Raw genomic sequence first — 26,533 nt, 5'->3', positions numbered from 1 at the left:
GGGAATCCGCATGAAATAGGGACAAATACATCAGCAGGAATGTGTGCCATTACCTAGGAAGATGAAATAAAAAGAAAAGAGAGAAGACGGTCTGTGACTAAGACCAAAGAAATTCTAATTTTTACATTTAGAGAGTGGAGAGCAGACAGAACCAAGGAGGAAAAATCTGAGAGGTTGGGGGAGGGTGGTATCACGGAAGCCAGGAAGGGAGAAAGGGGTCCAGTCCACTGTGCACCGTCTTGGGGAGAGTGTTAAAAGGGGATGCCCGTGTCTGTTGCTCCTGGTGACAGGGAGATCATGGTGACTTTGAAAAGTCAGCTCACTGGAGTAGGGTGGGTATCAGCCAGCTTTGAGCAGGTTGAAGAGTGAATGGGAGGTAGTCAGTGGAGACAGCTTTTCTGATGGTGTTGAGACAAAAGGAGAAATTTTGCTTATAAAGGGAACAGAGACGGGCTGGTAGCTGGAGAGTCACTGGGCACAGAGAGATTTTGAAGATAATAAGGACTGCTGTTGCTAAGTCACTTCAGTTGTGTCCAACTCTGTGTGACGCCATAGATAATAAAGACTAGAGCACCATTATTGACTGATGGGACTTCTCCAATATAGAGGGAGACATTAACTCAGAAGAATGTAGAAAAAGGTAAAGGACCAAGGACCGTGGGGGGCGGAGGGGAATGGGATTCAGAGAAGAAATAAAAGAAGAGAAGACGTGTACAAGTATGGGAAGTTTAGAGATTTGGGATGAAAAAATGAGGAAATAAATACTTTTTTTTTTTTTTTATGAAACAAATGAAAGTGGAGGAGGGGCATGGGAAGTCTCCAGATAAGATATGAGACTTACATGCAGATAAGTTGTTGAGACTTCCCTCCTGCAGTGGTTACGGCTTCGCCTTCCAATGTGAGGGGTGTGGGTTTGATCCCTCTCCGGGAGCTAAACATACCACATGACTTGTGGCCACAAAACCAAAGCATAAACAGAAGCAGTATTGTAACAAATTCAATGAAGACTTTAAAAAAAGTGGTTTAGTCACTGTATAGTTCGTGGTATTCTCCAGGCCAGAATACTGGATGGGGGTAGCCTTTCCCTTCTCCAGGAGATCTTCCAACCCAGGGATCGAACCCAGGTCTTCAGCATTGCAGGTCGGTTCTTTACCAGCTGAGCCACCAAGGAAACTGGTCCACATCAAGATAAATAAATAAATAAAAAGATATGAAGCTGTTTCTCAGGAACTAAGGGTGTGAGGTTCGGACCTCTAAGGACAGACGGTTCACCAGGAAGGTCTGTGATCGTGAGTCGAAAGCAAAGCCAGTCTGGCCGTGGGACCTTCTCCGCCGTGTGTGCCTGCTCCAGCGCCCGTCGGCAGAAGGTAGAGTGTGGATTCTAGGAATGAACTAGGAAGGCGAGAGAAGCAAGGGGGCTTGTTTGGATGGACCGTGCCATCCGGGCCAGCCAGGAGGGGTGGGGGATGAGCGCAGCAACAACCTCATGGGATCCACAGAAGGCACTGAAGGCTGAATCTCAAAGGAGCCTTCATCTCCGGCGCCCTATGGTGTTAGCTGACCCATGACGGCCGTCGCCTGAGAAGCAGGGGCGACACCCAGTGGCCATTCCTTGAAGTGCACCTTCTCGGTTGTAGATTATCCCAGACCCCGGCGCCGCCTCGTATGAAGTGATGGGGGCGGGGGGCGAAATGCTGCCCTAGGGAGGTATTCAAGCCCTCCCCGATTCTCTCCATAGTGGGACCCCTGGCTCTGCGCTCTCTAAGGGGGTGGAGATGCTGCTGCCCAGGTGGGTGACTAGACGTGGACAGTCAAGGCACTGCAGGTAGTCTGGGGGCTGTAAACCCAGGCCTGGGCTTCCCTGCTAGGTGTCTGCTCTCCTGGGAATCCAGAAGGGTCTGAGGATGGCTTTGGGTATGTCCCAACACTTAGGGTGTAGACAAAGGCCGGGTAGTGACAGAAGCCTCTTCCAGCCCACAGCTGTCCTGGGGAATTGTCATCCTAACTGACACACGAGCTGAGAGGGTTGCCTGACTCCCCCAAGACTCGCCTGCCCCAAGCCCCGGGATCTGCTTTAGTCTAGATGGAAGCACGGCTTCCTTCCCTCCACCAAATCCCCTCACTTATCACAGGTGCTGGGTGTGACTTCTGAGCTAGGGAGTTGGGTGTCTCTCAGTTACGGGCTGTTCTATACTCTTGGCAAAATCATTTAAAATCATCAAAAGGCTTTTCTGAAAGAGCTCTGAAGACAGATTTCACAGCCTTCTTCTTTTGCTCATTCTAGCATGTTACTGCCCCTCTTTATTATCTTTGAAATTCATTTCCTGTTGAGGTAACATTGGTTTATGACACTGTGTGAGTTTCGCGTGGACATTATGGTTTACTTCTGTAAACACTGCAGTGTCTCACCATCCAGTTGATTCTCTTAACCCATTTCATCCTCCCCTCTCTGCCCTTTCCCCTCTGATAGCTACAACTCTGTTCTCTGTGTTTGTTTCGTCTGGTTGGTTTGTTTTATGTTTTTGTTGTTGGTTTTTGTATTTCACATGAGTAAATTCATATGATATTTGTTTCTCTCTTGTCTGACTTCTTTCACTTAACATAATATCCTCCAGGTCCATCCACGTTGTTGCAAATGGCAAGAGTTCATCTTTTTTTATGGCTGAGAAGTATTTCATTGTAGACATAGTCCACAACTTCCTTGTGCATCCATCCACCTGATGGACACTTAGGTTGTTCTCACCTCTTGGCTACTGTAAACGATGCTGCTATGAACACAGGGGTGCACGTATCAAATTACTGTTTCTGTGTTCACAGAAAGAGAACCAAGACCACACAGCTAACTCTCTTTGCAATGACCTAAGTTACCTTTATTATTCTAATTACCTTTTCTAGGACCTGCTGTTTACCTGTCACTTGAAGAGGTTAGCCAACAGGTTTTAAGTCCGGTTACAAGCGGGTGAAGTGAGGGAGTGTCGCTGAGGCCTGACCCTGGAGTGGGGCAGGTGAGGAACAATGTTTCGAAGGTGGTCAGGAAAGGGAGGAAGACTGACTCATCTCTAACCCTCTTCCCCATCTCTAAGCTCACAATCACCAGCTTGATCTTGACTTTGAACTTAGGGGCCGCCTGGAGTCGTGGCAAGAGCCTGCACTGAACTTTGCAGTCAGTCCCTTGTCTGTGTCTGTTTCCACGTCTGTAATATAGTGATGATAATGCCTCCTGCATACAGTTGTGGTGAAAAGTCAAATTCAATAATAAACATGAAAGTGTTTCTTATATTGACAGATTATAATTTCCCTTGCTCCTTGCCCCCCATTGCCCTAATATCCCCTGAGGGAAATCTCTGTTAATGGTCCAGTTGTCTTGACTTAAAGAAAATGCAAACTTGGCCTTTGTTTCCGGGGAGGTGGTGGCTCAGCCCTGCCCTGCTAACTCTCAGCCTTCCTCCAGCCCTCTTTCTCCCTGCTTCCTGGGGTTGCTCCCTCGCTCCAGCCAGTCCCAGCAATTCTGCGAGTTGGCTCCCTTTCACTCCTGCAAGGCAGTCTGGCTTCCCTGTGGTGTCTGTCCACGCCCACAGCTCAGAGGAGGCCCAACCTGCGTGTACACAAACCCCTCCCTGCTGGCCTTTCTCCTTGGAAAGCTGTTCACTAGCCCACGAAAGTGCCAGAATGCTTTAAACAAGCATGAACTCAGAATCAAATCGGGGATTTAAAACTCAGACTTAAATTCAGATCAACCTTCTTTCTCTCCAGTGCTGGTGGCTTACCCTCTGTTTCCCATGGGCTTAACCACCTGCCTTAAGTCTCCCCGTGGCTGCCACATCCCAGGGGACTTGCAAGCACTGGAAGTGGGTCCAGAGTCCCCATCTCTGCTGTAGAACGTCAGTGACAGTAGTAAGCTTTATGTTCATTCCTTTCACACGTGATCATTGAGCACCTACTAAATGCCAGGCATTGTGCTAGAACTGGGGGGTCAGTAAAGTATAAGACAGTTAAGTCCGGAGCCTCATGGCATTTACATCCTGAAAGGGGCATGCATGCTGAAAGGGGTGTGTGTGCTAAGCTGCTTCAGTTGTGTCCAACTCTTTGTGACCCCACTGACTGTAGCCCGCCAGGCTCCTCTGTCCATGGGATTCTCCAGGCAAGAATACTGGAGTGGGTTGCCATGCCCTCCTCCAGGGGATCTTCCCAACCCAGGGATTGAACCTGTGTCTCTTACATCCCCTGTATCGGCAAGAGAGTTCTTTACCACTAGTGCCACCTGGGAAGCCCTCTGAGAGGGGAGAAGTAATAAATATCTAATGCACCATCAGACAGTAAAAGTACCATTTTAAAAAAACCAAACAAACCCCACATCAGGCCAGGGGAATGTAGATGATGGCAGGTGCTCCTTCAGTTGGGGGTGATCAGGGAAGACTTCTTGGTGGAGGTGACTCTTGAGCAGACACCTGAGCAAAGGGAGGGAGTGAGCCATGGGAACAACAGCAGCAAGGAGTCCAGGCCTGTAGGGAATTTTAAAGAAGTGGGTCCACTTATTTAGCCAGCACATAGATGGAGAGAGATAAATGGAGCGTGAATCCTGCCCTCCCAATGGCAATGTGCATGCTGACTTTGGAGCAAAGCCCAGTCAGGATGCGTAGGGTGAGCTGGGCATGTTTGAGGAACGTCAAAGAGGCCCCATTTTTTTTTTTTATATATATCATACTGTGATAAATACTTTTTTAAAAATTGTGATAAAATATAATAAGCTTGGCCACTTTATTTTTAAGTATACTATGGTCATGGAATTAAGTGCATTCTTGCTGTGTGTACCCATCAGCACAATTCCTCTCCGGCACATTTTTCATCTTCCCGAATGGAAACTGTACCCATTCAAGAGGAACTCCCCACTCCTTCCTCCCTCCAGCCCCTGGTAACCACCATTCTACTTTCTTTGTGATGAGGGTTTTCAATGCACCATCTCACTTAATCCTCAAAGCAACTGGAGACCATGGGTTTTGCTGTCACACCCATTCTGCAGATGGGGACACTTGGCGGGAACTAAGATCACACAGCTACCAAGAGCACGAAACAGACCTGGGAGCACATTTTCCCTGGCTCAGCTCCCTACCCGGTGGGGGTGAAGGATGCCATTCTGCCGTCCCTCTGAGGGCCCGGAGGTGGGTCGGGAGGGTTTAGTGAGGGTTACAGGCCATGTGAGAAGCTGTTCTTGCTGGGGCAGGAGGGAGTTTTCACACCTCGGTCCTGCTTGTCTGGGAGGAAGGGGCTGTTGCCCAGAGCTATGGGTTGAAGGTTGGAGGGGATCAACATCGATCTGCTACACTCCTTTCCCACCTCGGTCTTCAGGGCTACCTTTTAAGAGATGCTCAGCTGCCCTGAGAGGATGAGCATCTTAGGTGCTTGGCATCCAGTCTGCCAAGCAGTGCAACCCCCACCTACTATCACTAGGACATAACACAAAACGAGGTGCTGGAAAAAAGGATCACCATTTTTTTTTTTTGAGCATCAAATGACACATACAGCTCTGTAGCTGGCATCGGAAGGAAGAAAACAAAACAAAGAGAAAGGATAGCAAGGTGGGACAGGCTCACAACCAAGACCAGAGGACGTGCATTTTTGAAGATGAGGTGCATACAAGGTTGGGACAAAGGGGCTCTGGGTGTTGCAGCCATCACTGAGGCTATGGCAACCTGGCTGGTTTCAATACCCAGGTCACGAAGAGCTGCCAGTTTCCTGGATTGGGTGGTCTGGGCTTTGGTGCCAGGGAGTCTTGAATTCCACTCTGGTTTCACCGCTTGGGAGCCGGAAGAGCTTGGGTAAGTTGCCTTACCTCTCTGAGGCTATTTGCTCCCTTACAAACATAATCATCCCATCTATTCAGGGTTGGTGGGAAGATCCAATGAGATAAGGCATGTAGGATGTCTAATCAGTGCCTCGTACATGCTGCTGTTTAGTCACTCAGTCATGTCTAACTCCTTGATGACCCCATGGACTGTAGCCTGCCAGGCTCCTCTGTCCATGGGATTTCCCAGGCAAGAATACTGGAGTGGGTTGCCATTTCCTGCTCCAAGGGATCTTCCTGATCCAGGGATTGAACCCCGCGTCTCCTGCATTGGCAGGCAGATTCTTCACCACTGAGTCACCTCGGAAACCCTCCTGATACATAGTTGGTGCTCAATAAATGTTCACTCCTTGCCTGGGTGGAGTGCAAGCTTGCAGCCACTGGCCAGGAACCAAGCCTTACCACGGTCAGCATCACTGCCCACCTGTTGGCTTCTCTTTAATCATCTGGTTCAGTCCTCCATTTGAGAACCCTTCCTACACAATTTGATGCTCAGACTGAGTGGGGAAAGGGCTATGTTTAGGGGTATTTGAATTGTGGGGAGCAGTCTGGCAACACTCCCTCTTGTATTTATTGGGGGGACCCTGCCCTTGTGTGCATAGATATTGGAAGGCAGGACTCTGCCTGAATCTCACCTCCTGCAGTGCAAGCCAACAGGGTGAGGTCTCACCCAGGACTTTGATTCCGGAATAAAGATAAAGTTGAAGGGAAGGTCATGATCATTTCAGGGCGCTGGCACCCAGCCCTTGGAACTCCCTGTGGTGCCTCCCGACTTCCTAATCCTGGTCTTCAGTCTCCAGCTGATGCTATGGGCACCCCATATCCTTTCAATAAGACCCCTTTCTACGTGGGACAAGCAACAAGTTTCTATTGCTTGCAAGTAAGAACATTGAGTACACACAAGGTCTTCTCAGGTCAATCCGGAGAGACTTCAAGGGGCACCGAGGTGGCAGGAGTGGCCAGAATGAAGGGACCCAGCTGGCTAGGAAAGGCACTGGTTCCACCTTAGCACCACCCTCTTCTCCCCGCAGCTGGGTGGTGGGTGGTTAACTGGAGCATTTGCACTGTCAGCTCCGGGCAGCAGCTGAGATTTTTTATTTTTTCAGTTTGGTTGTTTTTGTTTGTGTTGGTAAGTCTTTTCCTTTTACAACCCCCTTCACACGAGCTTAATGCTTTTTTTCTTTTTACTTTTCTGGCTGCACCACATAGTCAGTGGGATCTTACTTCCCCTATCAGGGATGGAACCTGCACCACCACCCCCACCCCCACCCCGACCCCCCCCCCACCCCCCACATTGAAAGCAGAGTCTTAACCGCTGGACCACCAGGGAAGACTCAAAGCTTTCTTTAAACATCTCTCCTATAGAGTCACAAGTGTCTAAACCACCCAAGACAAAAACAGCACTCCATTTTTCTCAAGAGTATCCCCAAGACATGGGGATACTGATTGTCCCCAGTCACCCATTCTGATATTCGCTGCTTTGCTGTTGGTCTGTTTTCCTTACACAGAATGCAGGTTTTCCATACAAACCTTTTGGAGGGTAATAAAATCATCACTCAACTCTCTGGCCCCAGAGTGCCAATGGTGGGCAACCTGAGCTCTCAGATGGCCAGGCCCTTAATAGGGTATGAGGTGTGAGTGTATTTGCACACAGCAGGGAACAGGGTGGGCCAGGAGAGCAGGCCTGGAGATTCACCCACCCCTCTCTTATGACTTGCAACCAATGGTCTTATGAATTTTCCAGAGAGGCTAAAAATCTAGAGGTATCTATACAGTTCCTGATTTTTTTAAATGTTGGCAGCTAACTTGGTCTTTTTAAAACTCTAAGCCAAAACAATACTGCTGTGGGCTGGACATAATCTAGGGGTCACAAGATCGAAGTGCCTGCATTAAGCGCCCGGGGCCTAGTCTGTATCCTTCCCCACCTGTCAACAGTATGGCCCTTAGACTGGTCAACTGGGTCCCAGGCTTTAGTGGGCCCTGCTCGGGTCCTGTGGAGTTCGAGGGCCAAGGAAGGACCACAGCCCGTCTAGACCATGCTCCTGGGACTCTGGACTCTGGAAATCCCTGCTCACACTATGCACAGCCTGCTTCCAGGGCCTTTGTGGACATCTGTCCTTCCAAGGCAGCCTATTGTGGGCATCTTCAGGCCTGAGGGATGGCCCATTGCAGGGTGGGGGCAGCGTATGCACTGTGGGGCCCCCTTTAGTACCGGATGGAGTAGAGTTTGAACGGAAAGGACAGGACCCCCAACCCCTGTGATATTCCTACCCTTGTCCCTGGCTGGCGGTTGGTAGGGATAGGCCTGCCTGTCACCACCCAGTGTGGCTCAGGCTATTGTAAGAGCTATTACTGATTCACCACTGACCCTGGGCCCAACATGGTCTGCATCTGGACATTTAACTCAGGATGCTTATAAGTCCTGCTCCCTTTGGCAGAGGAAGAAACCAAGGTACCCGCTAGGTGTACAAGCTAGTGAGTGGCAGAGAGGATTTGCTTGGTTGTTCAGTCGTGTCCGATTCTTTGCGACCCCGTGGACTGTATGTAGCCTGCCAGCCTCCTCTGTTCATGAGGATTCTCCAGGCAAGAATACTGGAGTGGGTTGCCAAGCCCTCCTCCAGGAGACATTCCCGATCCGGGGATCGAACCCACGTCTCCCTCATTGCAGGCGGATTTTTTTTTTACCGTCTGAGCCACCAGGGAAGCCCAGTGAGCCTCAGAGCCAGGATGTAAATCAGGCAGCGAGCAACGGAGTAGACCCGCTCCGGGACCAGCCACGCTGCGGGGCGGCGAGGCGCTCCCCAACCCCAGGGGACCGCCAGTTCCTCGGCGCCCCCTCCCCGCCCCGCCCGGCCCCCGCGGGGGTGCGGGGACCGCCCGTCGGGTCGCTGAGCGACGGCCCCGCAGCTGCCCGGGGCCTCCCGCGGCCCCAAGCCCCGGCCGGCCCGGGGGCCTGGCGGTGACGGCGGCGCCTGGCAGCGGGGGATTTGGATGCTCGGCCCGCGGCTCCCCCGCCCGCGCCGCCGCCGGGGGCTTGGCCGCCCGGACGTATCTCCGCGCCTTCCCGGCATGCCCCGCTCGCCGGCGGCCGCCAGTCCCGCGCCCGGACTCGGCCATCGCGGGGGCCCGGCCGCGGGAGCGGCCCGCCTGCGTCCCGGAGCCGCAGCCGCAGGTGGGTGAGCCCGGCGCGCCGCGGAGCTGGGGCCCGGGGCTCCCAGCCCACCGCCCCTTCCGAGCGGGGCGCGCGGGGGTGGGGTAGAGGGTGCGGCGGGGGAGGGGAGCCCGGCGCCCGCGAGCGGGCAAAGTTGGAGCCGAGCGCCCCGGAGCCATCGGGCCCCGCGTGGCGCGCGCCGGGCGCGTGGGGTTCCCTCCCGACGGCCTGGGTGTGGAGTGGGTGTTCTGGGTCGGGGGTGGGGCGCGCCGCGCAGAGGGGAGGAGATGGGGTCTTGCTTTCTCCTTGTAGATTTAGAACCCGTTAGAGGGAAACAATAACTCATCCTGAAACACACAGAAAATAACACAAAGAAAAAGGGAAACACACGAAGAAACACTCACGCAGACCGATCGCGGAGAGAGACCGCAACGACTCGAGAGAAAAGCTCATGCACGCAGAGAAACACACCCGAAACTTCGCACTGGAAGAGAGGAAACAAAGCGGGTGGTCTTGGAGACCCAGGGCGGGGGGGAGGGGAAGGGAAACGCCGAGAAAGCCTGAGACGAGGGGAGGGGGGAAAAGAGCCTGGGAGTGGAGCGGAAAGCTGAGCGAGGGAAAGTGAAGAGAGTGAGAAATGAGAGGGGAAGGAAAGGAAAAGGGCTGAAGGAGGGAGCCCTTTAGGAGGGACAGTACAGAGAAACACATCCACGGTCACCGAGCAGGACATCCCCACGCCGCCTCCAAACACAATCAGAGACTTGAGGTAGAGCTCGGTCTTCTCACCCTTGTGGGCAAGTGCACAGCCAGGTGGGTCAGCAGCTCTGTGAGTCCTCTGAGTCGGCTTCATTGGCACTTTGAGCCAGCCAAGTCCACCCAGGAAACTCCTATTCAACCTGCAAAACCCAGCTCAAGCATCACCAGCTCTGGGCGAAAAGCCTTCCCAGAAAGTATCTTGCAAACACTGGTACTCTTTTTCATGGACTTCTGTATGTGGCACACGCAGAAGAAGTTAAAATGGTTTGTCTGCCTGTCTACCTCTCTCCCCAGGCTCCCCCCATCCCAGGTTTTGGGGCCCATGACTTATTTATCTCCAGTCTCCAGAATCCAGTCCTCTGCTTGGTGCATACTAAGTGGTTAATAAATACTTACTGAATGATGATTAGGAGCATTTGGACCTCCAAGACATGGAACATAGGATTAAATTCAAATAGAGGAGATGTACTGTCCTGGAGTTAGAATTCTATGTCAAAGCACCGTTTTTCACAGGTGGAGAAATTAAAGCCCAGAAAGGGAAGAAGACTGGATCAGAAGGACACAAGTGGGAGGCCTGCAATGAAATAACTTTGTGAATACATACTTCTCTGAGATGCCATTGCTTCTCCAGCCTGTGAGGTTAGAATAGGTGTGAAATAACCTCCTAAATGAAAACAGGCAATAAACAGATGACAAACAGTTTAATACCAGTTGTAAGTTTCCAATGGGACTTCCTTGGTGGCTCAGTAGACATGGGTTCAATTCCTGGGTCAGGAAGATCCCCTGGAGAAGGAAATGGCACTCACTCCAGTATTCTTGCCTGGGAAATCCTATGGACAGAGGAGCCTGGCGGGCTACAGTCCATGAGGCTGCAGAGAGTCAGACACAACTTAGTGACTAAACAACAGCAACGTTTCCAACACTGAAACTCAAGATCAAAACTCCCCAGAATGTTTAGAATCCTCTTTTCTCCTTAGAAAGGACAGGGCAGGTGATAATCCATCTCAGTTTGAGTGGGTGACTTTCTGCTTCCTGACTACATAGACTTGGACAAATTACTTAACCTCTCTGGGCCCCAGTTTTCTCAACTGTAAAATGGGGATACTAACACCTTCCTCTAGTCAAGGCTATGGTTTTTCCTGTGGTCATGTATGGATGTGAGAGTTGGACTGTGAAGAAGGCTGAGCGCCGAAGAATTGATGCTTTTGAACTGTGGTGTTGGAGAAGACTCTTGAGAGTCCCTTGGACTGCAAGGAGATCCAACCAGTCCATTCTGAAGGAGATCAGCCCTGGGATTTCTTTGGAAGGAATGATGCTGAAGCTGAAACTCCAGTACTTTGGCCACCTCATGCGAAGAGTTGATTCACTGGAAAAGACTCTGTTGCTGGGAGGGATTGGGGGCAGGAGGAGAAGGGGACGACCGAGGATGAGATGGCTGGATGGCATCACAGACTCGATGGACATGAGTCTGAGTGCACTCCGGGAGTTGGTGATGGACAGGGAGGCCTGGCATGCTGTGATTCATGGGGTCGCAAAGAGTCGGACACGACTGAGCGACTAAAATGAACTGAACTGAACACCTTCCTCATAGGATCGTTAGAAGAGTAAACACATACCACCAAGTGCCTGGCACAGATAGACTCGCAGTGAATACAGTCCCGCCCTTCTTAGGTGGGTGTTCTTTCAGGTGCCTGGTGTGGATACGGAAACAGCAGTGCTAGTGACAGTGTTTCCTTTTGTCCTGGGTTGAAAAGGCCATCCTGCTCCAACTGGGGAGCAAAGGCTTTTATTCAGTCGGCCAAGAGGTTCGTTCAAGTTTTCCCATAATATCTTCCGCAAAAACTGGAATGAACTTTTTGGCCAACCCAGTAGTTAAAGAAAAGATAACATTTGGGGCATGACCTAAAATGCGTCTTGCTTCTGTTCAGGCCCTCAGGTGTCTGCAGGTGGAGCCTTCCGCTCCACCTTCCAGCAGGTAAGACCCCACTCATTCGCTGGTGCTTCACCAGGCTGCTCAACCCTTGTGTCTTTCCAGCTTCAGCCCATGAGGGGGACTGACCAGGACTGAGGGAGCCAGCTGGAAGCATGGAGACCGTGGTGATTGTTGCCATAGGCGTGCTGGCCACCATCTTTCTGGCCTCCTTTGCAGCCTTGGTGGTGGTTTGCAGGCAGCGCTACTGTCGGCCTCGAGACCTCCTGCAGTGCTATGATTCCAAGTGAGTGGCCCGGGAGGGAAAGGACCAGAGAGGGACTGTGCCCTGATGCCCCAACAAAAGAGAAAAGAAGTTTGGTGTTGGGCAACTGTCACTTGACTTTTATCTTGAAAATGGTACCCTAAGGCTGTCATTCCCAGTAAAAGTCTCAGAGCTTAAGAATGTTCCGTAAGCTCCGCAGCATCCTGAGCCGCCTTGGACTCTGTGAATGTGCTCACCTAGCACCCGTCTATCCCAAACTGGCCACTTAACATTTGAGCAGGCCAAACCATGGACAGAGGAGCCTGGTGGGCTACAGTCCAGGGGGTCGCAGAGAGTCGGACACGACTGAGCAGCTAAGCACAGCACAGCACAAGCCCTTTCTAACCAGCCCCGTGCGGCCGTCAGTGCTGAGCCGCTTCAGTCATGTCTGACTTTGCGTGGCCCTGTGGACCAGAGCCCACCAGGCTCCCCTGTCCATGGGATTCTTCAGGCAAGAATACTGGAGTGGGTTGCCTTGCCCTCCTCCAGGGGATCTTCCTGACCCAGGGACAGAACCTGAGTCTCTTCTGTCTCCTACAGTGGCAGGCGGGTTCTTTACCCCTAGCACCACCTGGGAAGCCTCCCAAACAACCTCGTAGGAGCAGAAATCCGACGCCCCGCACTCCAAGCCACACATTGAAGCAATAGACACTTGGGGGTTGCAAAACCCCAGCATAGGATCATGTCTCATCTCTGCACAGATTTCTTCATGATGTTCTTCACATGAAACCTACTTGGTAATCAAGATGTTATTTTCAGTTTAGGGATATTTTAATTGCTAGATCCCAAGGGACACTGACCACTAAACCCTGAGTTTCTCTTACCCCTTTGAATCCTATCAGCATCTCTGTCGAGTGGCTCATAATTAGTAAATGCCCATTTTTGTGACCCAGGAAAGCTCTGCGATGGTGTCTCATGTTTTCAAGAACCCTGTTTTAAAGTAGGAGGTGTTTTTACATCCCCCTCTTCTCTAGTATAACTTGGAGGGGGTGGGATCATGTGGGTGGACCAAGGTGGCTCCCAGAAGCTGATTCTACAGAGCAAGTAGGGGGTGCAGGTCAGTTTGGGTAATAGGAACTTGAACTTCTCTATAAAAGGTAGGCCTGAAGGGGAAAGAAGTTACAAATGGGTGTTGTTTTGTCCTGAAAGAGCGTCCCTGTTTAGGATATCTTTGTAATGATTATGGTTGCAGCCCTGCCTTTCTCTGAGCAGCTCTTCTTGTCCTGTGTCGTTTTCTCTTGTGTTCCTGTGCCCTGCCTCCTTGACTCACTGCCTCACCACGTGCCTGGCCCACACTGAAGTCCCACTAGCCTTCGGTTTGGATCCAGAACAAGTCCTTGCTTTCACTTACTCATTCCACTTATCCTTTCGGAGGGTATGTGGGCCTCGATGGGGAGAGAGTCGGCAGGAACCCACTTACCTGGACTCTTCCTTCCAGGCCCATCGTGGACCTCATTGGCGCCATGGAGACCCAGTCTGAGCCCTCTGAGCTAGAACTGGATGACGTTGTCATCACCAACCCTCACATCGAGGCCATTCTGGAGAACGAAGACTGGATTGAAGATGCCTCGTAAGGCCTTGGGGACTGTTCACTTTTCTCCAGCTGCCAGGGGGTGGCGAATCGGGCGTCTGGGTGCCCTTTCCTGGCTTCCTTCGCCCGAGCTTGGCTGAGCACCCTGGAGCGCTGTGTCCATTGCCACTTTTCCCCTGCCCTCACCGTGGGGGGACCTAGAGTGTGACACCACGGTGATTGTCCTCACTCTCCCCATTTTGCAGACCTGAACACTGAATCCCGTAGATGTGTGGCAGAGTTGTTATAAAGTCACCGTGATGTGCTTGGGTTATCCTTGAGGCGCCCGTGAATATGGCCCTCAGGCTCCAGGGATGCAGCCTTTGTCTCTAGGGTTCCTCGGGGATCCCTGCACCCCGCTGCGGGTTCAGAAGTGTGTGCTGCCCCCTTCGCTGTCGCTCAGCCCTTCATTCACTGGGTGGGTGTTAACCGGTGTGATGTGCAGGCTCGGGGCCAGGCAATGCAGCTTTGAAACTGGTGGTGGAAACAGAATTCTACTAAATACACTGTTTCAGAAATGATGGAGGGAAGGGATGGGTCTCTGCAGGTGCAGTGAGCACGCGGAGGAGGCGGCATCTATAGAACTGCTGGGCTGGAGGAGTGGGGTGGACTTCTGAAGGCTTTCCCAGAGTGGGCGCCTTTCGTCCTGGGCCTTTTTTTTTGTTTGGCTGCACTGTGCAGCATGGGGAGCTTCTCTCCGGCCCCTACTGGAGATAGAACCCCTACTCCCTGCAGGGGACGCTTGAAGTCTTAATCGCTGGACCTCCAGGCAGTCCCTTCAGGACTTGAAAGATGAGTTCACCAGGCAGAGGATACGGGGAAGGAGTCCCTGGGTGGAGGGAACAGTCTCAGAAGCTCAGAGTTGTGGCACTAGCTGGAGGAGTCTGTGGGGTGCAGGAGGGGAAAGGGGAAGACAGGGGAAAGAAAGGGCTTCCTGCTTTAGCTCCTGGGCTTGTTCATTTTACCGCTGAGGCGTCCCGGCTCTCAGGTGATGTCCAGCCGGGCCTGGGGGTCAGAGCTGGAGGAGGCGTGGAGGTGGTGGCTGGAGGGAGGTGGGCCTCTGTGGAGAAGCCCTGACAAACGCTTCTTGTCTCCGCAGGGGTCTCATGTCCCACTGCATCGCCATCTTGAAGGTAATACTCTTCGATTTCCCCAGGAGAATAAAGGGGGTGGTCACCAAAGCATCTGGGTGCACAGACTGTCCAGGAGGAGGGACTTTGGGAGGAGCGCTGATCCCTGCAGGGGGCCTCTTGTAACTCTTGGGAGTTCCTTCTGTTCACTTCCACTCCTGGTCTGTTCTCCTTTGAATTCAAGAGGCCCTTTCAAAGGCTTTACTCCACCTGGTCCTGACAGTACAGTGGGCGGTGGAAAGACAGCAGAGACAGTGACCAACCACATGTTCACTGACCAGGCAGAAAGCTGTGTGCAGAATAGCAGAGCAAGACCGCAGCCATTTTGGGGGGAAGGGCAGTTCCCAGCTTCTCCTGGGCACTTTCTTCCATGAACTGAGGGCTCAGCCCTTGAAGCGAGTTGAGCTCTGTATTAGGGCATCTCCAGTTACTAGAAAGTTCCTCACCAGCCCTCTCTGTGACAGTGGTCAGCCAGACAGGACAATCAGTGTTAAAAAATCCAAACCATGATACTTCAACCTGAGAGCAGACTGTTTATTTATTTATTTTTTAAGCCAACAGCCTCCAGGACAGGGTGGAGAATTGCATCCAATTTGCATTTAGGGTACTTTTTACAGTTCTGTGTAATTTTTATAGTTTGGGGTAATTTTTATTGTTTTGGGGTAATTGTTACAGTTTTAGCATTTGTTTACCAATTCTTGCCTGACATTCTCAGACTTATTAGGACAATAATAATGTTGAAGTGTTTGGCCAGTGGCAAATATTGTTCATTTCAGTAGTAACCTGGGAAACCACACTTTTCTCTCTTTGTCTAGCAATTATTCAAGATCTCAAAAAAGGCAGCTTTTTTGAAATTGAAAATGACACATGTCATTCAGTACAAAATATTAAAAAGCCTTTTGTCCCACCTCTTCTTTAGCTCTTCTCTTAGGGGACAAAGAAGTGCCTGGTAAGATGTTGTCCCAGAGTCCAGGCTTATTATTGAGTTCCAAGAAGCTCTTTTTAAAAAAAATTTGTTTATTTTTAATTGAAAGATAATTGCTTTACAATATTGTGTTGGTTTCTGCTATACAGCAACATGAAACAGCCATAGGTATACATATGTCCCCTCCCTCCCACCTCCCACTGCATCCCACCCCTTTAGGTTGTCTCAGAGCCCCGGTTGAGTTCCCTGAGTCATACAGCACGTTCCCGCTGACTGTCTGTTTCACATATGGTGATGTGTATGTTTCCATGTTACTCTCTCCATTCATCCCACCCTCTCCTCCCTCCCCGTGCTGTGTCTGTAAGTCTCTTCTCTGTGTCTGCATCTCCCTTGCTGCCCTGCAAATAGGTTCATCAGTACCATCTTTCTAGATCCCATTTCTATGCGTTAATATATGATGTTTGTTTTTCCCTTTCTGGCTTACCTCACTCCGTGGTTATAGATGGGGATGGATGGGTCTAATGACTGGAGTAGCGATGCCACATTACGTCTTCCTTCTGTCTTTGGGTTTTGTCCCCTGCCCTTATCTGTTAGAGGAGGGGGATGAATGATAGCTGAGGAGGGGGATGAATGACAGCTGAGGTGTGGGATAAATCAGCCGGAAGGAGTCTTACTGGGCTCAGTGGTCCATCCTGAGACCCTCTCAGCTTCCTCTTGAGCGCTCGAGGCCCTGCTGCTTGGCCACCTGCCCTGGAGACCCTATGGTGGGACCTCGAGGGAAGGGCCTGGGCTGTCCCCTGGGTGGGCTCTCCGGCTTCTTTCTGCCTCTCTTCCAGCCCCATGTATATGTGATGAAATTGATGGAAATTCTTCCCCAGGGATAGAAGCACATCCAGGTTCTGACATTGGGAGGGGGGCACGAAAGTGAGGAGCAAAGCTTTAGGGGTGGCCAGTGCTGCTGGTGGATGATGAGAAAGGCCCTGTGTCCTAGTCTTGCTATTTTCCTGCCTTTTTTTTCTTCCCCATAGCCCTTTTATCACCATCATGACAAACATGCTAAAATGTTATCCCAGAAAATTGTTGATATAAATTCTGCTTGTCTGGCCATGTTTCTGAGGGTGCCTGCGGAGATCTTTATCATTTTGGAAGAAAAAGCCAGGAGGTGAAGGAATCCAGAGAGAAAATAGGTTTTGGCCTTGAAGGGAGAGGATGAAGTTAGAGCACATGATTTTTCTTAGGACAGATTATTTCAGCTCAGACTTCTCTTAAGCCGAGAAGCCCTGGCCCTGGTCTGAGGTTCCCACCCCTCCCTCCTTACCCGGCCGTGCCCTTGGGTGTGCCTCTTCCGTCCCTCTCTGTGTGCTTTTCACTTCAGTCTGTCCGTGAGGTTGGGGGCCCAGCCGTGGGATGGGGCTCTGTGGGATGGCAGAAACCCTCGGGGGCTGGGTCCCCCCCTCATCACCTCTCTGCTCCCTGTCTCGGTAGATCTGCCACACTCTGACGGAGAAGCTTGTTGCCATGACAATGGGCTCAGGGGCCAAGATGAAGACCTCGGCCAGCGTCAGTGACATCATCGTGGTGGCCAAGCGCATCAGCCCCAGGTGAGGTCCCCACACTCCGGGGGGGCGGGGGAGGGGCGGAAGTGGGGGTGGGGGCAGGGGCAGGGTCCCCTGAGCAACTCCAGGGGCAACTTGAATGGTTTATGCCCCACACAGTCCCAGAGAGCCCAGGAGGGTTTAGAGGCTGGGAGACTTTTCAGGCTAGGGTGGTGTCACAGGCTCCCCTCCCCTCCAGCGTGACCCCTCCCGTAGATTTTTTGGGAAGTGCCAGCATATGACTAGGGCCCCCCAGCGCCCTCTTCCTCAGTCCCATGCCAGCTGGGCCAGCTCTGCTTCCCCTGGGCACACCTTCCTGGGCTCTGGGCCAGCAAGCGCACTTGCCATGGGTGCCCACACCCCGGTGAGCAGTGAGCTTCCCGCGCGCCCCATCCCAGCTGACATCTGTACTGAGACCAGCCCTGGCCCCATCCATGGCCCGGCCAGCAGCCCCCAAGCCCGGGTGGGAGGTGAAGGGACCATTCATATCTCCCAGATTCCAGGCTGTCTGCAGAATCCCATGTAGGAGGCAACCAGCTGGACTGCAGGCAACAACAGCTCCACCCCCTCATCTGGCCTCGGTTTTGTGAAGAAAGCTCTTTTTCTTAGAGGAAGGGTGGTACTAAGTTGGGGCTGCCATCTGGTGGCTGGTATGTGGATGTGCCTGAGCCGGGAGTTTTTTTTTTCCCTAGTTCAGGAGGTTTTCTTACATCAGCCTCCTGAGTTCCAAGGGTCCTCGCTTTCGCCTGTGGGCTGGGATGGATCTCAAGGAACCAGTCCTTGGAGGGAATGTGAAAGAGCTGGTGCACTTGAACTCCATCCAGGGAGTTCAGTGAGTTGAGACAGTGGGAGGGAGATAATCCAGAAGGATCTGGGCTGTCTCTGGAGCTGTCCCGGGCGGGTGTGGCTACAGGAGGGGGGTCAGCCTAGGTCGGCCCCTGGCCTGAAGTGGACCCAGGCTCCGAGCAAGCACCAGCCCTTCCTCTAGTACCTGCTGGACCTCCCTCATACCTCCTGTCACTTCCAAGAGCCGTCCCAGGTCCTGGCAAATTCCTGTGACGCCAGGGTCCAAGGCAGCATCACCAGGAGGGCGCGGAGAAGGAGAGAGAGGGCGATTTCTGGGTCCCAGTGGAGTCCTGGGGGGTCAGGACTAGCAGCGGTGCTGGAGCGAGGGTGTGACAGCGCTCAGAGGGTGGACCTCACGTGGGGCGCTCACTGGCCTGTCCTACTGAGCACCTTGGACTGCTTCCAGAATGATCCCTGCCATAAATCAGTCAGGGTCCTTGCTCTCTCTTGCTGCCCTCACATCCTTTAGCCCCATGGTTTTTCTTATTCTATTTCGTACCGTGTAAAGAAGAGCGGCTTCAGCTACAGGGTAGGAAAAAGGGCTGGCCGAGTGGGGCATTGAGTGACCGAGCGTCTGCGCTTCCTCACCAGCCCCTCAGCCCCAAGACAAGGACCTTCAAGCCTGTTTGCAAGTGCTTTTGGAAATCAAACAACGCATCATTATTTTTTGCTTCTTGACTAAATGGTCCAAGAGCAAGAAATTTGAACGAAAACATTGAATCATGCACATAAGGATGAATAAGTAGTTCCTTCTTGAATTTGGTTTTTAAAAAATTAACTATGAACTGTATCATGTGCTGCAGGAAAGCCAGTGGAGCAGTTTGAACCCAAATTAAACTTGGAGCGTTTTTTTAGTGTTCTGAATATCTACCTGTAACCATGTTTGTTTGTTTTTTTAATACAAAAGTAATAAGCGTTTGTAAAAGTTAAAACATTGCAGAAATAGAGAATCTGAAAAGTGAAGGGACCCGCCAAGCCCCCAGTCCCACCCCATCCCAATTCCTGGAAGTAATCAGTCACTGTTGAATGGTAAGTATTTCTGCAGATTGGTCCCTCACTTCCTGCCAAATGTCATAGCTATTGTTTATTCATTTTTATGCAAATAGGATCCATCAGACTTTGTATCTTGTTTGGCAGTTTGCCTTTTTGATGTAGTAGTATATCTTGAACATCATTTCACATGTGTGAAATTGTACTTTTTAAGCCATTGGAACTGAAAACCAGAGGTATTCTCTAAAGAGAAGTCAAAGTCTTAAATTAATTAATTTTATCTATTTAAACTTTTAAAACTCATTTTCATTTATTTATTTCAAAAAGATGGAATTTTCACTTATTTGTTTGGCTGCATTGGGTGTTTACTGTGGCATGTGGGATCTAGTTCCCTGACCAGGGATCAAACCTGGGCCCCCTGCATTGGTAGCCCAGAGTCTTAGCCACTGGACCCCCTAGAGAAGTCACTGAAGTCTTTCTGTTTAAGTACCTGTCTGAGAATACAGTTACAGAAAATCACTAAAGGCTGGGTCTGGAATGTCTAAAAAGAAGCTTTGGGGTAAGGAGAGAAAGGAAGGAGAAAAGGCCATAAGAAAAGGGAAACACTGAAAGCCTGTTGCCTCCCCTCAGAGTGGACGACGTTGTGAAATCCATGTACCCTCCGTTGGACCCAAAGCTCCTGGATGCCCGGTGAGAGGGGTGGGGTGGCTGTGTGTCTTTTCACACTGAAAGCTCCCCATGTTATCAGATCTGTGAGGCTGGCTGTTTTGGTGGTGGAGGAGAAGGCTGCTTTGTTGGGTTCCCAAGACTGCCCCAGCTTTGGGTACCATTCACTTCACTGTGAAGGGTCAGCCAACCAGTAAGCCAGGCCTGGCTGGATGCTTGTGGCCAGAGTTCTTCCTGAAACCCCAGAGGAGCAGGAGGAAGAAACAGTCTTGGATTTTGGATTTTCTATGATGAAACGTCCATCCAAGCTAAGTTGTCTGCACCTCCCCGCCCTCCCATTGCCCCCATGGCCATCTCTGCTCTTTGGACCCCTGAAGCAGACACACCTCAGCTGTGAGTATTGCCCAGTGGGTTGCTGGTGTGGGTGGTGGGCAGGAATTGAGACTGGCAGTGACAGGTCAGCTAAAGCTGTGCTCACCTTCACAGCACATGCCCAGGAACCCTGTCTCATGATCGGCGCTTATACACAGAGCATACTTAAGCTTTTGAGATTGTTAACGTTCCTCTACCAAATGCAAACCCACTTGAAACAAAACAAAGCATGTTCCTTTGTCTCTCGGATTTATATGACTGTTTCACAGGCCTGTTGTGTACTAATTGCCAGACAGGCTGTGGGTCACAGCAATTCTGTTGGTTTCTCTACCCTACTTCGATTACTGCCCAGCTGTGTTCATGGGCTCATCATCTGTAATGCATTCCCAAATGCATCATGCCTACTCACTATTGAGAAGACACTCTGCAGTGAGGTTTTCAGTACTGAAAAAACAAGCCGCCTCCTCTATTTGGTTTGCAGTTAAATTTTTTGTGAGAATATGGTAAACCAGCGCTGGGTCTTATTGATTCAGAATCAATACATGATGCCCAAGGTGGGGTATGAACACCCTGTCTTTAAGTGGGCAGCAGCTGGGGATGTGCTTATCCCGTTGACTAGATCCAGACTGTCCCACAGAACCCTCTTCTGGGAGATGCTATTGGATGTGTTGCAGGAAGTGGGCTCCCAGTCTTAAATAAGTTAGTGAGACTCAAAGAGTATTACATTCTTTTCTTAGAACTTTATCATGTGCGTCAATCTGAGAAGGGCTTCAGTTACCTTTGTTTAACCCAGATGTTCCCAAATTTATTTGAGCATGGAACCCTTTTTAAATGACATACCTAGCAACCTCTTGAGGACGGGACTCAGCTTGGGGAACCCTAGTCTAGACTCTGTCCCTTTGGGCTTTAGGGCAAAGTCCCTTAGATCCTAGGGAAGCTGATCCTGTTTTTTTTTTTTTTTTTCCTAGGACAACTGCCCTGCTCCTGTCTGTGAGTCATCTGGTGCTGGTGACCAGGAATGCCTGCCACCTGACCGGAGGCCTGGATTGGATTGACCAGTCACTGACAGCCGCCGAGGAGCACCTGGAAGTCCTTCGAGAAGCAGCCTTAGCTTCTGAGCCAGATAAAGGCCTCCCAGGCCCCGAAGGCTTCCTTCAGGAGCAGTCAGCCATTTAGTGCCTACTGGCCAGCGACTGGTCACAGGGGCCAGGCTGCTGCCACGACTGGGTGGCTCTGCGGAGCCTCCCACTTCTTCCTGTAGAGCTAGCTGTTCTCCACGGCTGGGGAGTCCAGCTGTGTCTGTGTAGTAAAGCAGTTGGCGCCTCTGTTGTAGTTACAGATGGCAGCTGGTGAGTGGCAGTCTAATCCCACAATTAGGGGAGATGACAGTCACCATCTGTACAGCTGAGCTTTGAAAATGGGAGGACTGTAAGCTGTATTTAGCTCACCTAGTGCTTTCAAGAAAATCCAGCCACCGTCTTCAGCATCAGGAGGTTTCACATTAAAATCAGAATTTCTGGCTTCTCTCAAACAATCAGAAGATGATGAAGCAGCTCTGATCTGCATTTTCCAAAGTGGACAATCAGTTGGAACTAAGTAGGAGTTGCCTTTCTTGACAATACTTGTACTCTCTCACTTGGCCTTTTTCATTTATTTGTGTTGTGTGCCTGGTCCCTGAGGATCTGAGTGCCTACTTCCCTTTATAGGTTTGGGTTTGAAGGTGAGCAATGTAGAGTTGATCATTCCCTTATCATTATGCCTGCAATTTTACCTAGCTACCACTAGGTGGAGAGTAAATACATACTTAGCTTTCTCTCAAGCGTGCGGTTATTGAGTCAAATTCAAGTGCGTGGTGTGTGTTGGGACATATCTGAGAACTGAGGGTGGAAGGAGAGGGGCTGTGACTCTCGAGGATGCCTTGTGGGTCTGACTCAAAATGAAATATTCAGAGACCTCCTCCCCAGAGTTCAGACAGGTGAAAATACCACCAGGCAGTAGTTTCCACACTAGCGATGACATCCACGAAGGATGGGTTCCCATTCCTTTGGTATCTGTTTAGCAGTTATTGAAAGATGAGGAACATTTTTCACGATTTGAGACCTTTGTAGGACCCAGAATCACAATTGCCTAATCTAGTGTGTGTTAGTTGCTCGGTCATGTTCAACTCTTTGCAACTCTGTGGACTGTAGCCTGCCAGGCTCCTCTATCCACAGAATTCTTCAGGCAAATATACTGAAGTGGGTAGCTGTTACCTTCTCAATTTAGGGATCTTCCCAACCTAGGGATCGAACATGGGTCTCCTGCTTTGCAACCAGATTCTATACCATCTGAGCCACCAGGCATCCAAATTCCATCATTTCCATCACAAGCATATAGGAACACCTGGAATACTTTGCTTCTTCCCAGGATCTCAGAGTCAACCTTGCTCTTTGGAGAGGGCACTGGCTCGGGAGCTGCCTTGGTTCATATCCTGTGCCATTAAGTATGTTTGGAACTCCATGTCTGTTCCCATTTCATTTTCTGTGCCCTAATTCAAGTCAGCAAATCCCTCAGCCTGATTTTAGAGAACCAAGAACCCATTTCCCAAGCCCAAGATTGGTACCTTGCTCATCACTGAGATGTGTCATCCATCCAATTTCTCCTAAAAAGCAAGATGCTTCTCACCAGCACAGTGCATGCCAGTTCCCCACTTGAGAAGATGGATTCACAACAGGGAATCAACAGAGAAGCTGGGGATCAACTCTCATAGAAGGATGGAAGGATTCCTGATGACAGGGGACACTTTATTGGATTGTCAGCTCCTATCAATGCTGAGCACATGCTAGGTAACTTTCCTATCTTGCTGGTGAGCTGTGAATGGGAAATATTCAGAATTACTTTGACTTTTCTTTCTTGTATTTTTAAGATTTCTTTTTATATGGACCATTTAAAAAGTCTTTGTTGAATTTGTTACAATATTGCTTCTGTTGTTTATGTTCCGTTTTCTTGGCCGGCTGTGAGGCATGTGGGATCTTGGTTTCCTGACCAGGGATGAAATTCGCACCCTCTGTGTTGGAAACCTGGAGTCTAAACCACTCCCCACTTTGACTTTTCTATCTGTGGGCTCCATCGCCGGTATCCAGAGTCCTGTTTTTGTCCTTTTCCCTCCCTTTCAATATCTGCTTACGGAACCAGACTGGGAACCACCACGCTAAGGTGGTTGTGGTGTCAGTGTCCCTGCATTTCAACCCGGACCAGAGCCCTTAGCCAAAGAGAGCCCTTCACCGCTCAGATACCATCCACAGGTGTGGGGTTAGAAGTGGAGAAGTTTCCAGCAGCTCTTCTCATCTCTTCTCTGAGCCCTGGCAAGTCCTGGACCACCTGGCTCCCTCCAGCCCTGAGATACTGATCCTTTAGTAGTGAGGAAAGGGTCCTGAAGGCCTTAAAAGCATCTGCCAGGCGGCAGGATCTCCGATTCTGCTGCTGTGTCGTTTTCTTTTTGTCTCCAGCACAGGACAAATATGTCTCTGGATCTGGTTGCTGTTGGCGGCTGATGGATGAGGTGGAAACACCATCTTTGGGGTGGGTCTCTTCTAGCCCTTTGGAAGTTGGCTGAACTTGCCTCTTTTCTTGGGAGGGGCTGGTTGGGGAGCTGGAGATCCAGCCAGGTGTGGTTTCCCAGAGGACAGACACAGCCCAAGTCCCTAGTTCACTAGTGTCTGTATGTATCACTGTAGATCTTGTCTCCCATGACCCCTACCCCCACCTCCTACCCTGGAGCAGAAACATCAGACTCAGATTCTGAACGAAGAAGAAACTAGGGATTGGAATTGAGTATGAGATGAGCAAGTGCTTTGAAGTCAGACAGAATTAGATTCAAACTTGGGTTCAGTCATTGTGTGAGCTTGGACAAGTTTCTTAATCTCTCTGGTCCTAAGCTCTCTCATCTGTAAAAATCAAGGCTGATGCCTCATTGAGCCTCTCGGGTGGCTTAGTGGTGAAGAATCCACCTGATATTGCAAGAGACAGAAGATGTGGGTCCAGATGCTTCCCTGGGTCAGGAAGATCCCCTGGGGAAGGAAACGGCAACCCACTCCAGTATTCTTGCCTGGAAAATCCCTCTGGGTTGGTATGCCAATTAAATGAAGCAGTGTATGCAAAATGCCCAACTGTGTGCCTGGTGCTCATTAGCCAATGTTAACCCTTCTCTCCCCAGAGCTCCCTGTGCCCTGGGGCAGCTGATCAAGATGGTGTCACCCCAGTTACCATAGCTCTGTCTAAGTAGGAGCTCAGGAGCCGAGTAGCCAAAAATCCAGAATCCACTGCAGTTGGGAGAGTGGCCCAGGCTTGTGCCTGCCCCACCCCAGCTGTGTTCACAACAGGAAGGCAGTCCACACTCCTGGCCTCTTATCAGTGTTCCCAGGGTTGACTGCCCAAACTCACATTCTTTCAGAGTGCGGCCTGGAGCCTCCTCCAGCTTGTGAAATCTCCCAGACGGAACACGTGTTCTTGGCATCTGACTTGCCCTGGTGCTTACCCTGACCGCCTCATTCCAGGAGTTCCTTCTCTTCAGAGACCCTTTCCACTCTGTGTGGCCACATGAGCCGGACCTTTACGAAGTGACTTACAGTTCAAAGCCCCTGAGTTGCGTTACGACCTTGGACACCTTGGAAAGGTGTCAAGTGAAGAATTTCCTCCTTCATTCCCTCTGTCCTCTTCTCCCTCCCTTCTCATTTCCCCCCTCCCTCCTCTTCTCCTTCCCACCCGCAAGTACTGTTTACTTATTCTGGAGGAAGTGTAGTGCTAGGTGCTGGGAATATGGAACCAAAGTCACAATACCTGGTCTTAAAAAGCAGAGACAGGGACTTCCCTGGCAGTCCAGTGGTTGAGACTTCACCTTCCCATGCAAGGGACTAGGGTTCGATCCCTAGTCGGGAAAGTGGGGGTTGGACAGGTTGGCAGATCACGGAGGACCTTATAGGTTATATTAGGGAGTTGAAGCTTCATCCTGAGCATAATGGGGACCCTAGAAAGGCTTTCCCTGGGAGGTGACAAGGTCAGATTTGCAATTTAGAAAGAGAGTCATTTATTTCATACCCTACGATGTTAGACTCCAAGACCCAGAAATGTCCTGATGTCACTGAACACGTTTCCCGCCTCCTGAGTCTGAGAGGCTCATGACTCAATCGCAGTATAAAGGCAGGGTGGGCAAATGTTTAGGGATAGAGGAAGAGAGGGGCTGGGGTTAGAACAGGAAGTGCTGGGGTAATGACGTAGTCCTGCTGGGTCTGATCTTGGTAGGTAGGTAGTTACAGTGTCTTTGTATCAGAAATGCTAATGGGCAGTTTTGAGAATTTGCAACATCCCTTGGTTCTTACTGTTTAATTCTACATGTGTTTTATCATCCCCATTTTACAGATCAGCAAATCAAAGCCTAGAGAGAGAAGGATGAGAGCAGGGGGAGTTCCCTGGTGACCTAGTGGTTGGAACTTAGCACTTTCACTGCCGCGGCCTGGGTTTAATCCCTGGTCGGGTAACTGAGATCCTGCAAGCCTTGTGGCACGGCCACCCCTCCCTCCCAGAAAAGAATGAGAGCGGGAACTTCAACTCCCCACTGTGTTCTTTTTTTTTTTAATTAAAAAAAAAAAAACATTTAAAAAATGTATTTATTATTTATTTGGCTGCACCGGGTCTTAGTTGAGGCATATAGGGTCTAGTTCCTTGACCCGAGATCGAACCTGGGTCCCCTGCATTGGGAGCCTATAGTCTTAGCCCCTGGACCCCCAGGGAAGTCTCCCACCTTGTGTTCTCTGCCTACTCCTGCCTGCCTGCATTCAGTGGGTGGGGAAATCCATAACAAGAAGGAAACAGCAGATACCAGAGTTATTCTATTTTCTTCTAGTATTTTTCATTAAAAATGGTGGTCATGACCCACAAATTAATTTCATGGCCTACTAATCGGTTACAACCAACAGGATGGTAGAACATGGGCACTAAAATGAGAGCTGGGGCGTGGGTGAGATGTTCTCTCTCCACTCAAGATGACTTAATTTTATCCTTTTTAAGTAAAGCATGCATTTTCCAGAATAACGGCAAAAAAATTTATGGTGCAAAATGGAATAATTAATTTATTACGTGATTAATTAGTTCAAAAGTCATCTGTGGACTCTCTACACTGGATTAAACCCTGGGATGCAGGAATGAATAAAACTATAATGCCTCTCTTGAGATGCATATGATCTAAGCTGGAAAGAAACCCATAAAGAGTGATTTTCAATCTGTTAATAATTTGGTTAAGTGCTGGATAAGGGACTGTGTGTGTAGTGGTAGCACAGAGCAGAGGCAGCAACCTCATCTCGCGAGAAAGTTTCCTAAGAGAGAGAGTTTCTAAGAGTTTCCTAAAGGTGATGCTGTCTCAGAAGCATTGTTAAGGAGGGATCTAGGAGGTGGTGGAGGTGGAGGAGAACAGAGGCCTGG

At 50.4% G+C, this 26,533-nt stretch overlaps 1 protein-coding gene across 1 annotated transcript; it reads left to right on the top strand.

Moving 5' to 3' along the window:
* Window positions 1-11,813: 11,813 nt before the first annotated feature.
* Window positions 11,814-21,890, top strand: TMEM98 (transmembrane protein 98). The gene is made up of 6 exons (XM_052658308.1): window positions 11,814-11,965; window positions 13,422-13,553; window positions 14,653-14,686; window positions 17,094-17,209; window positions 19,670-19,729; window positions 21,046-21,890. Exons 1-6 carry the CDS (start codon window positions 11,835-11,837, stop codon window positions 21,251-21,253), a joined length of 681 nt encoding a protein of 226 aa, XP_052514268.1. The 5' UTR covers window positions 11,814-11,834; the 3' UTR covers window positions 21,254-21,890.
* The last annotated feature ends 4,643 nt before the right edge of the window (window positions 21,891-26,533 follow it).

Source organism: Budorcas taxicolor, chromosome 19 (genome assembly GCF_023091745.1).
Source record: "Budorcas taxicolor isolate Tak-1 chromosome 19, Takin1.1, whole genome shotgun sequence".
In the NCBI taxonomy this organism is placed as follows: domain Eukaryota; kingdom Metazoa; phylum Chordata; class Mammalia; order Artiodactyla; family Bovidae; genus Budorcas; species Budorcas taxicolor.
This window is presented reverse-complemented; position numbering and strand designations above follow the sequence as displayed.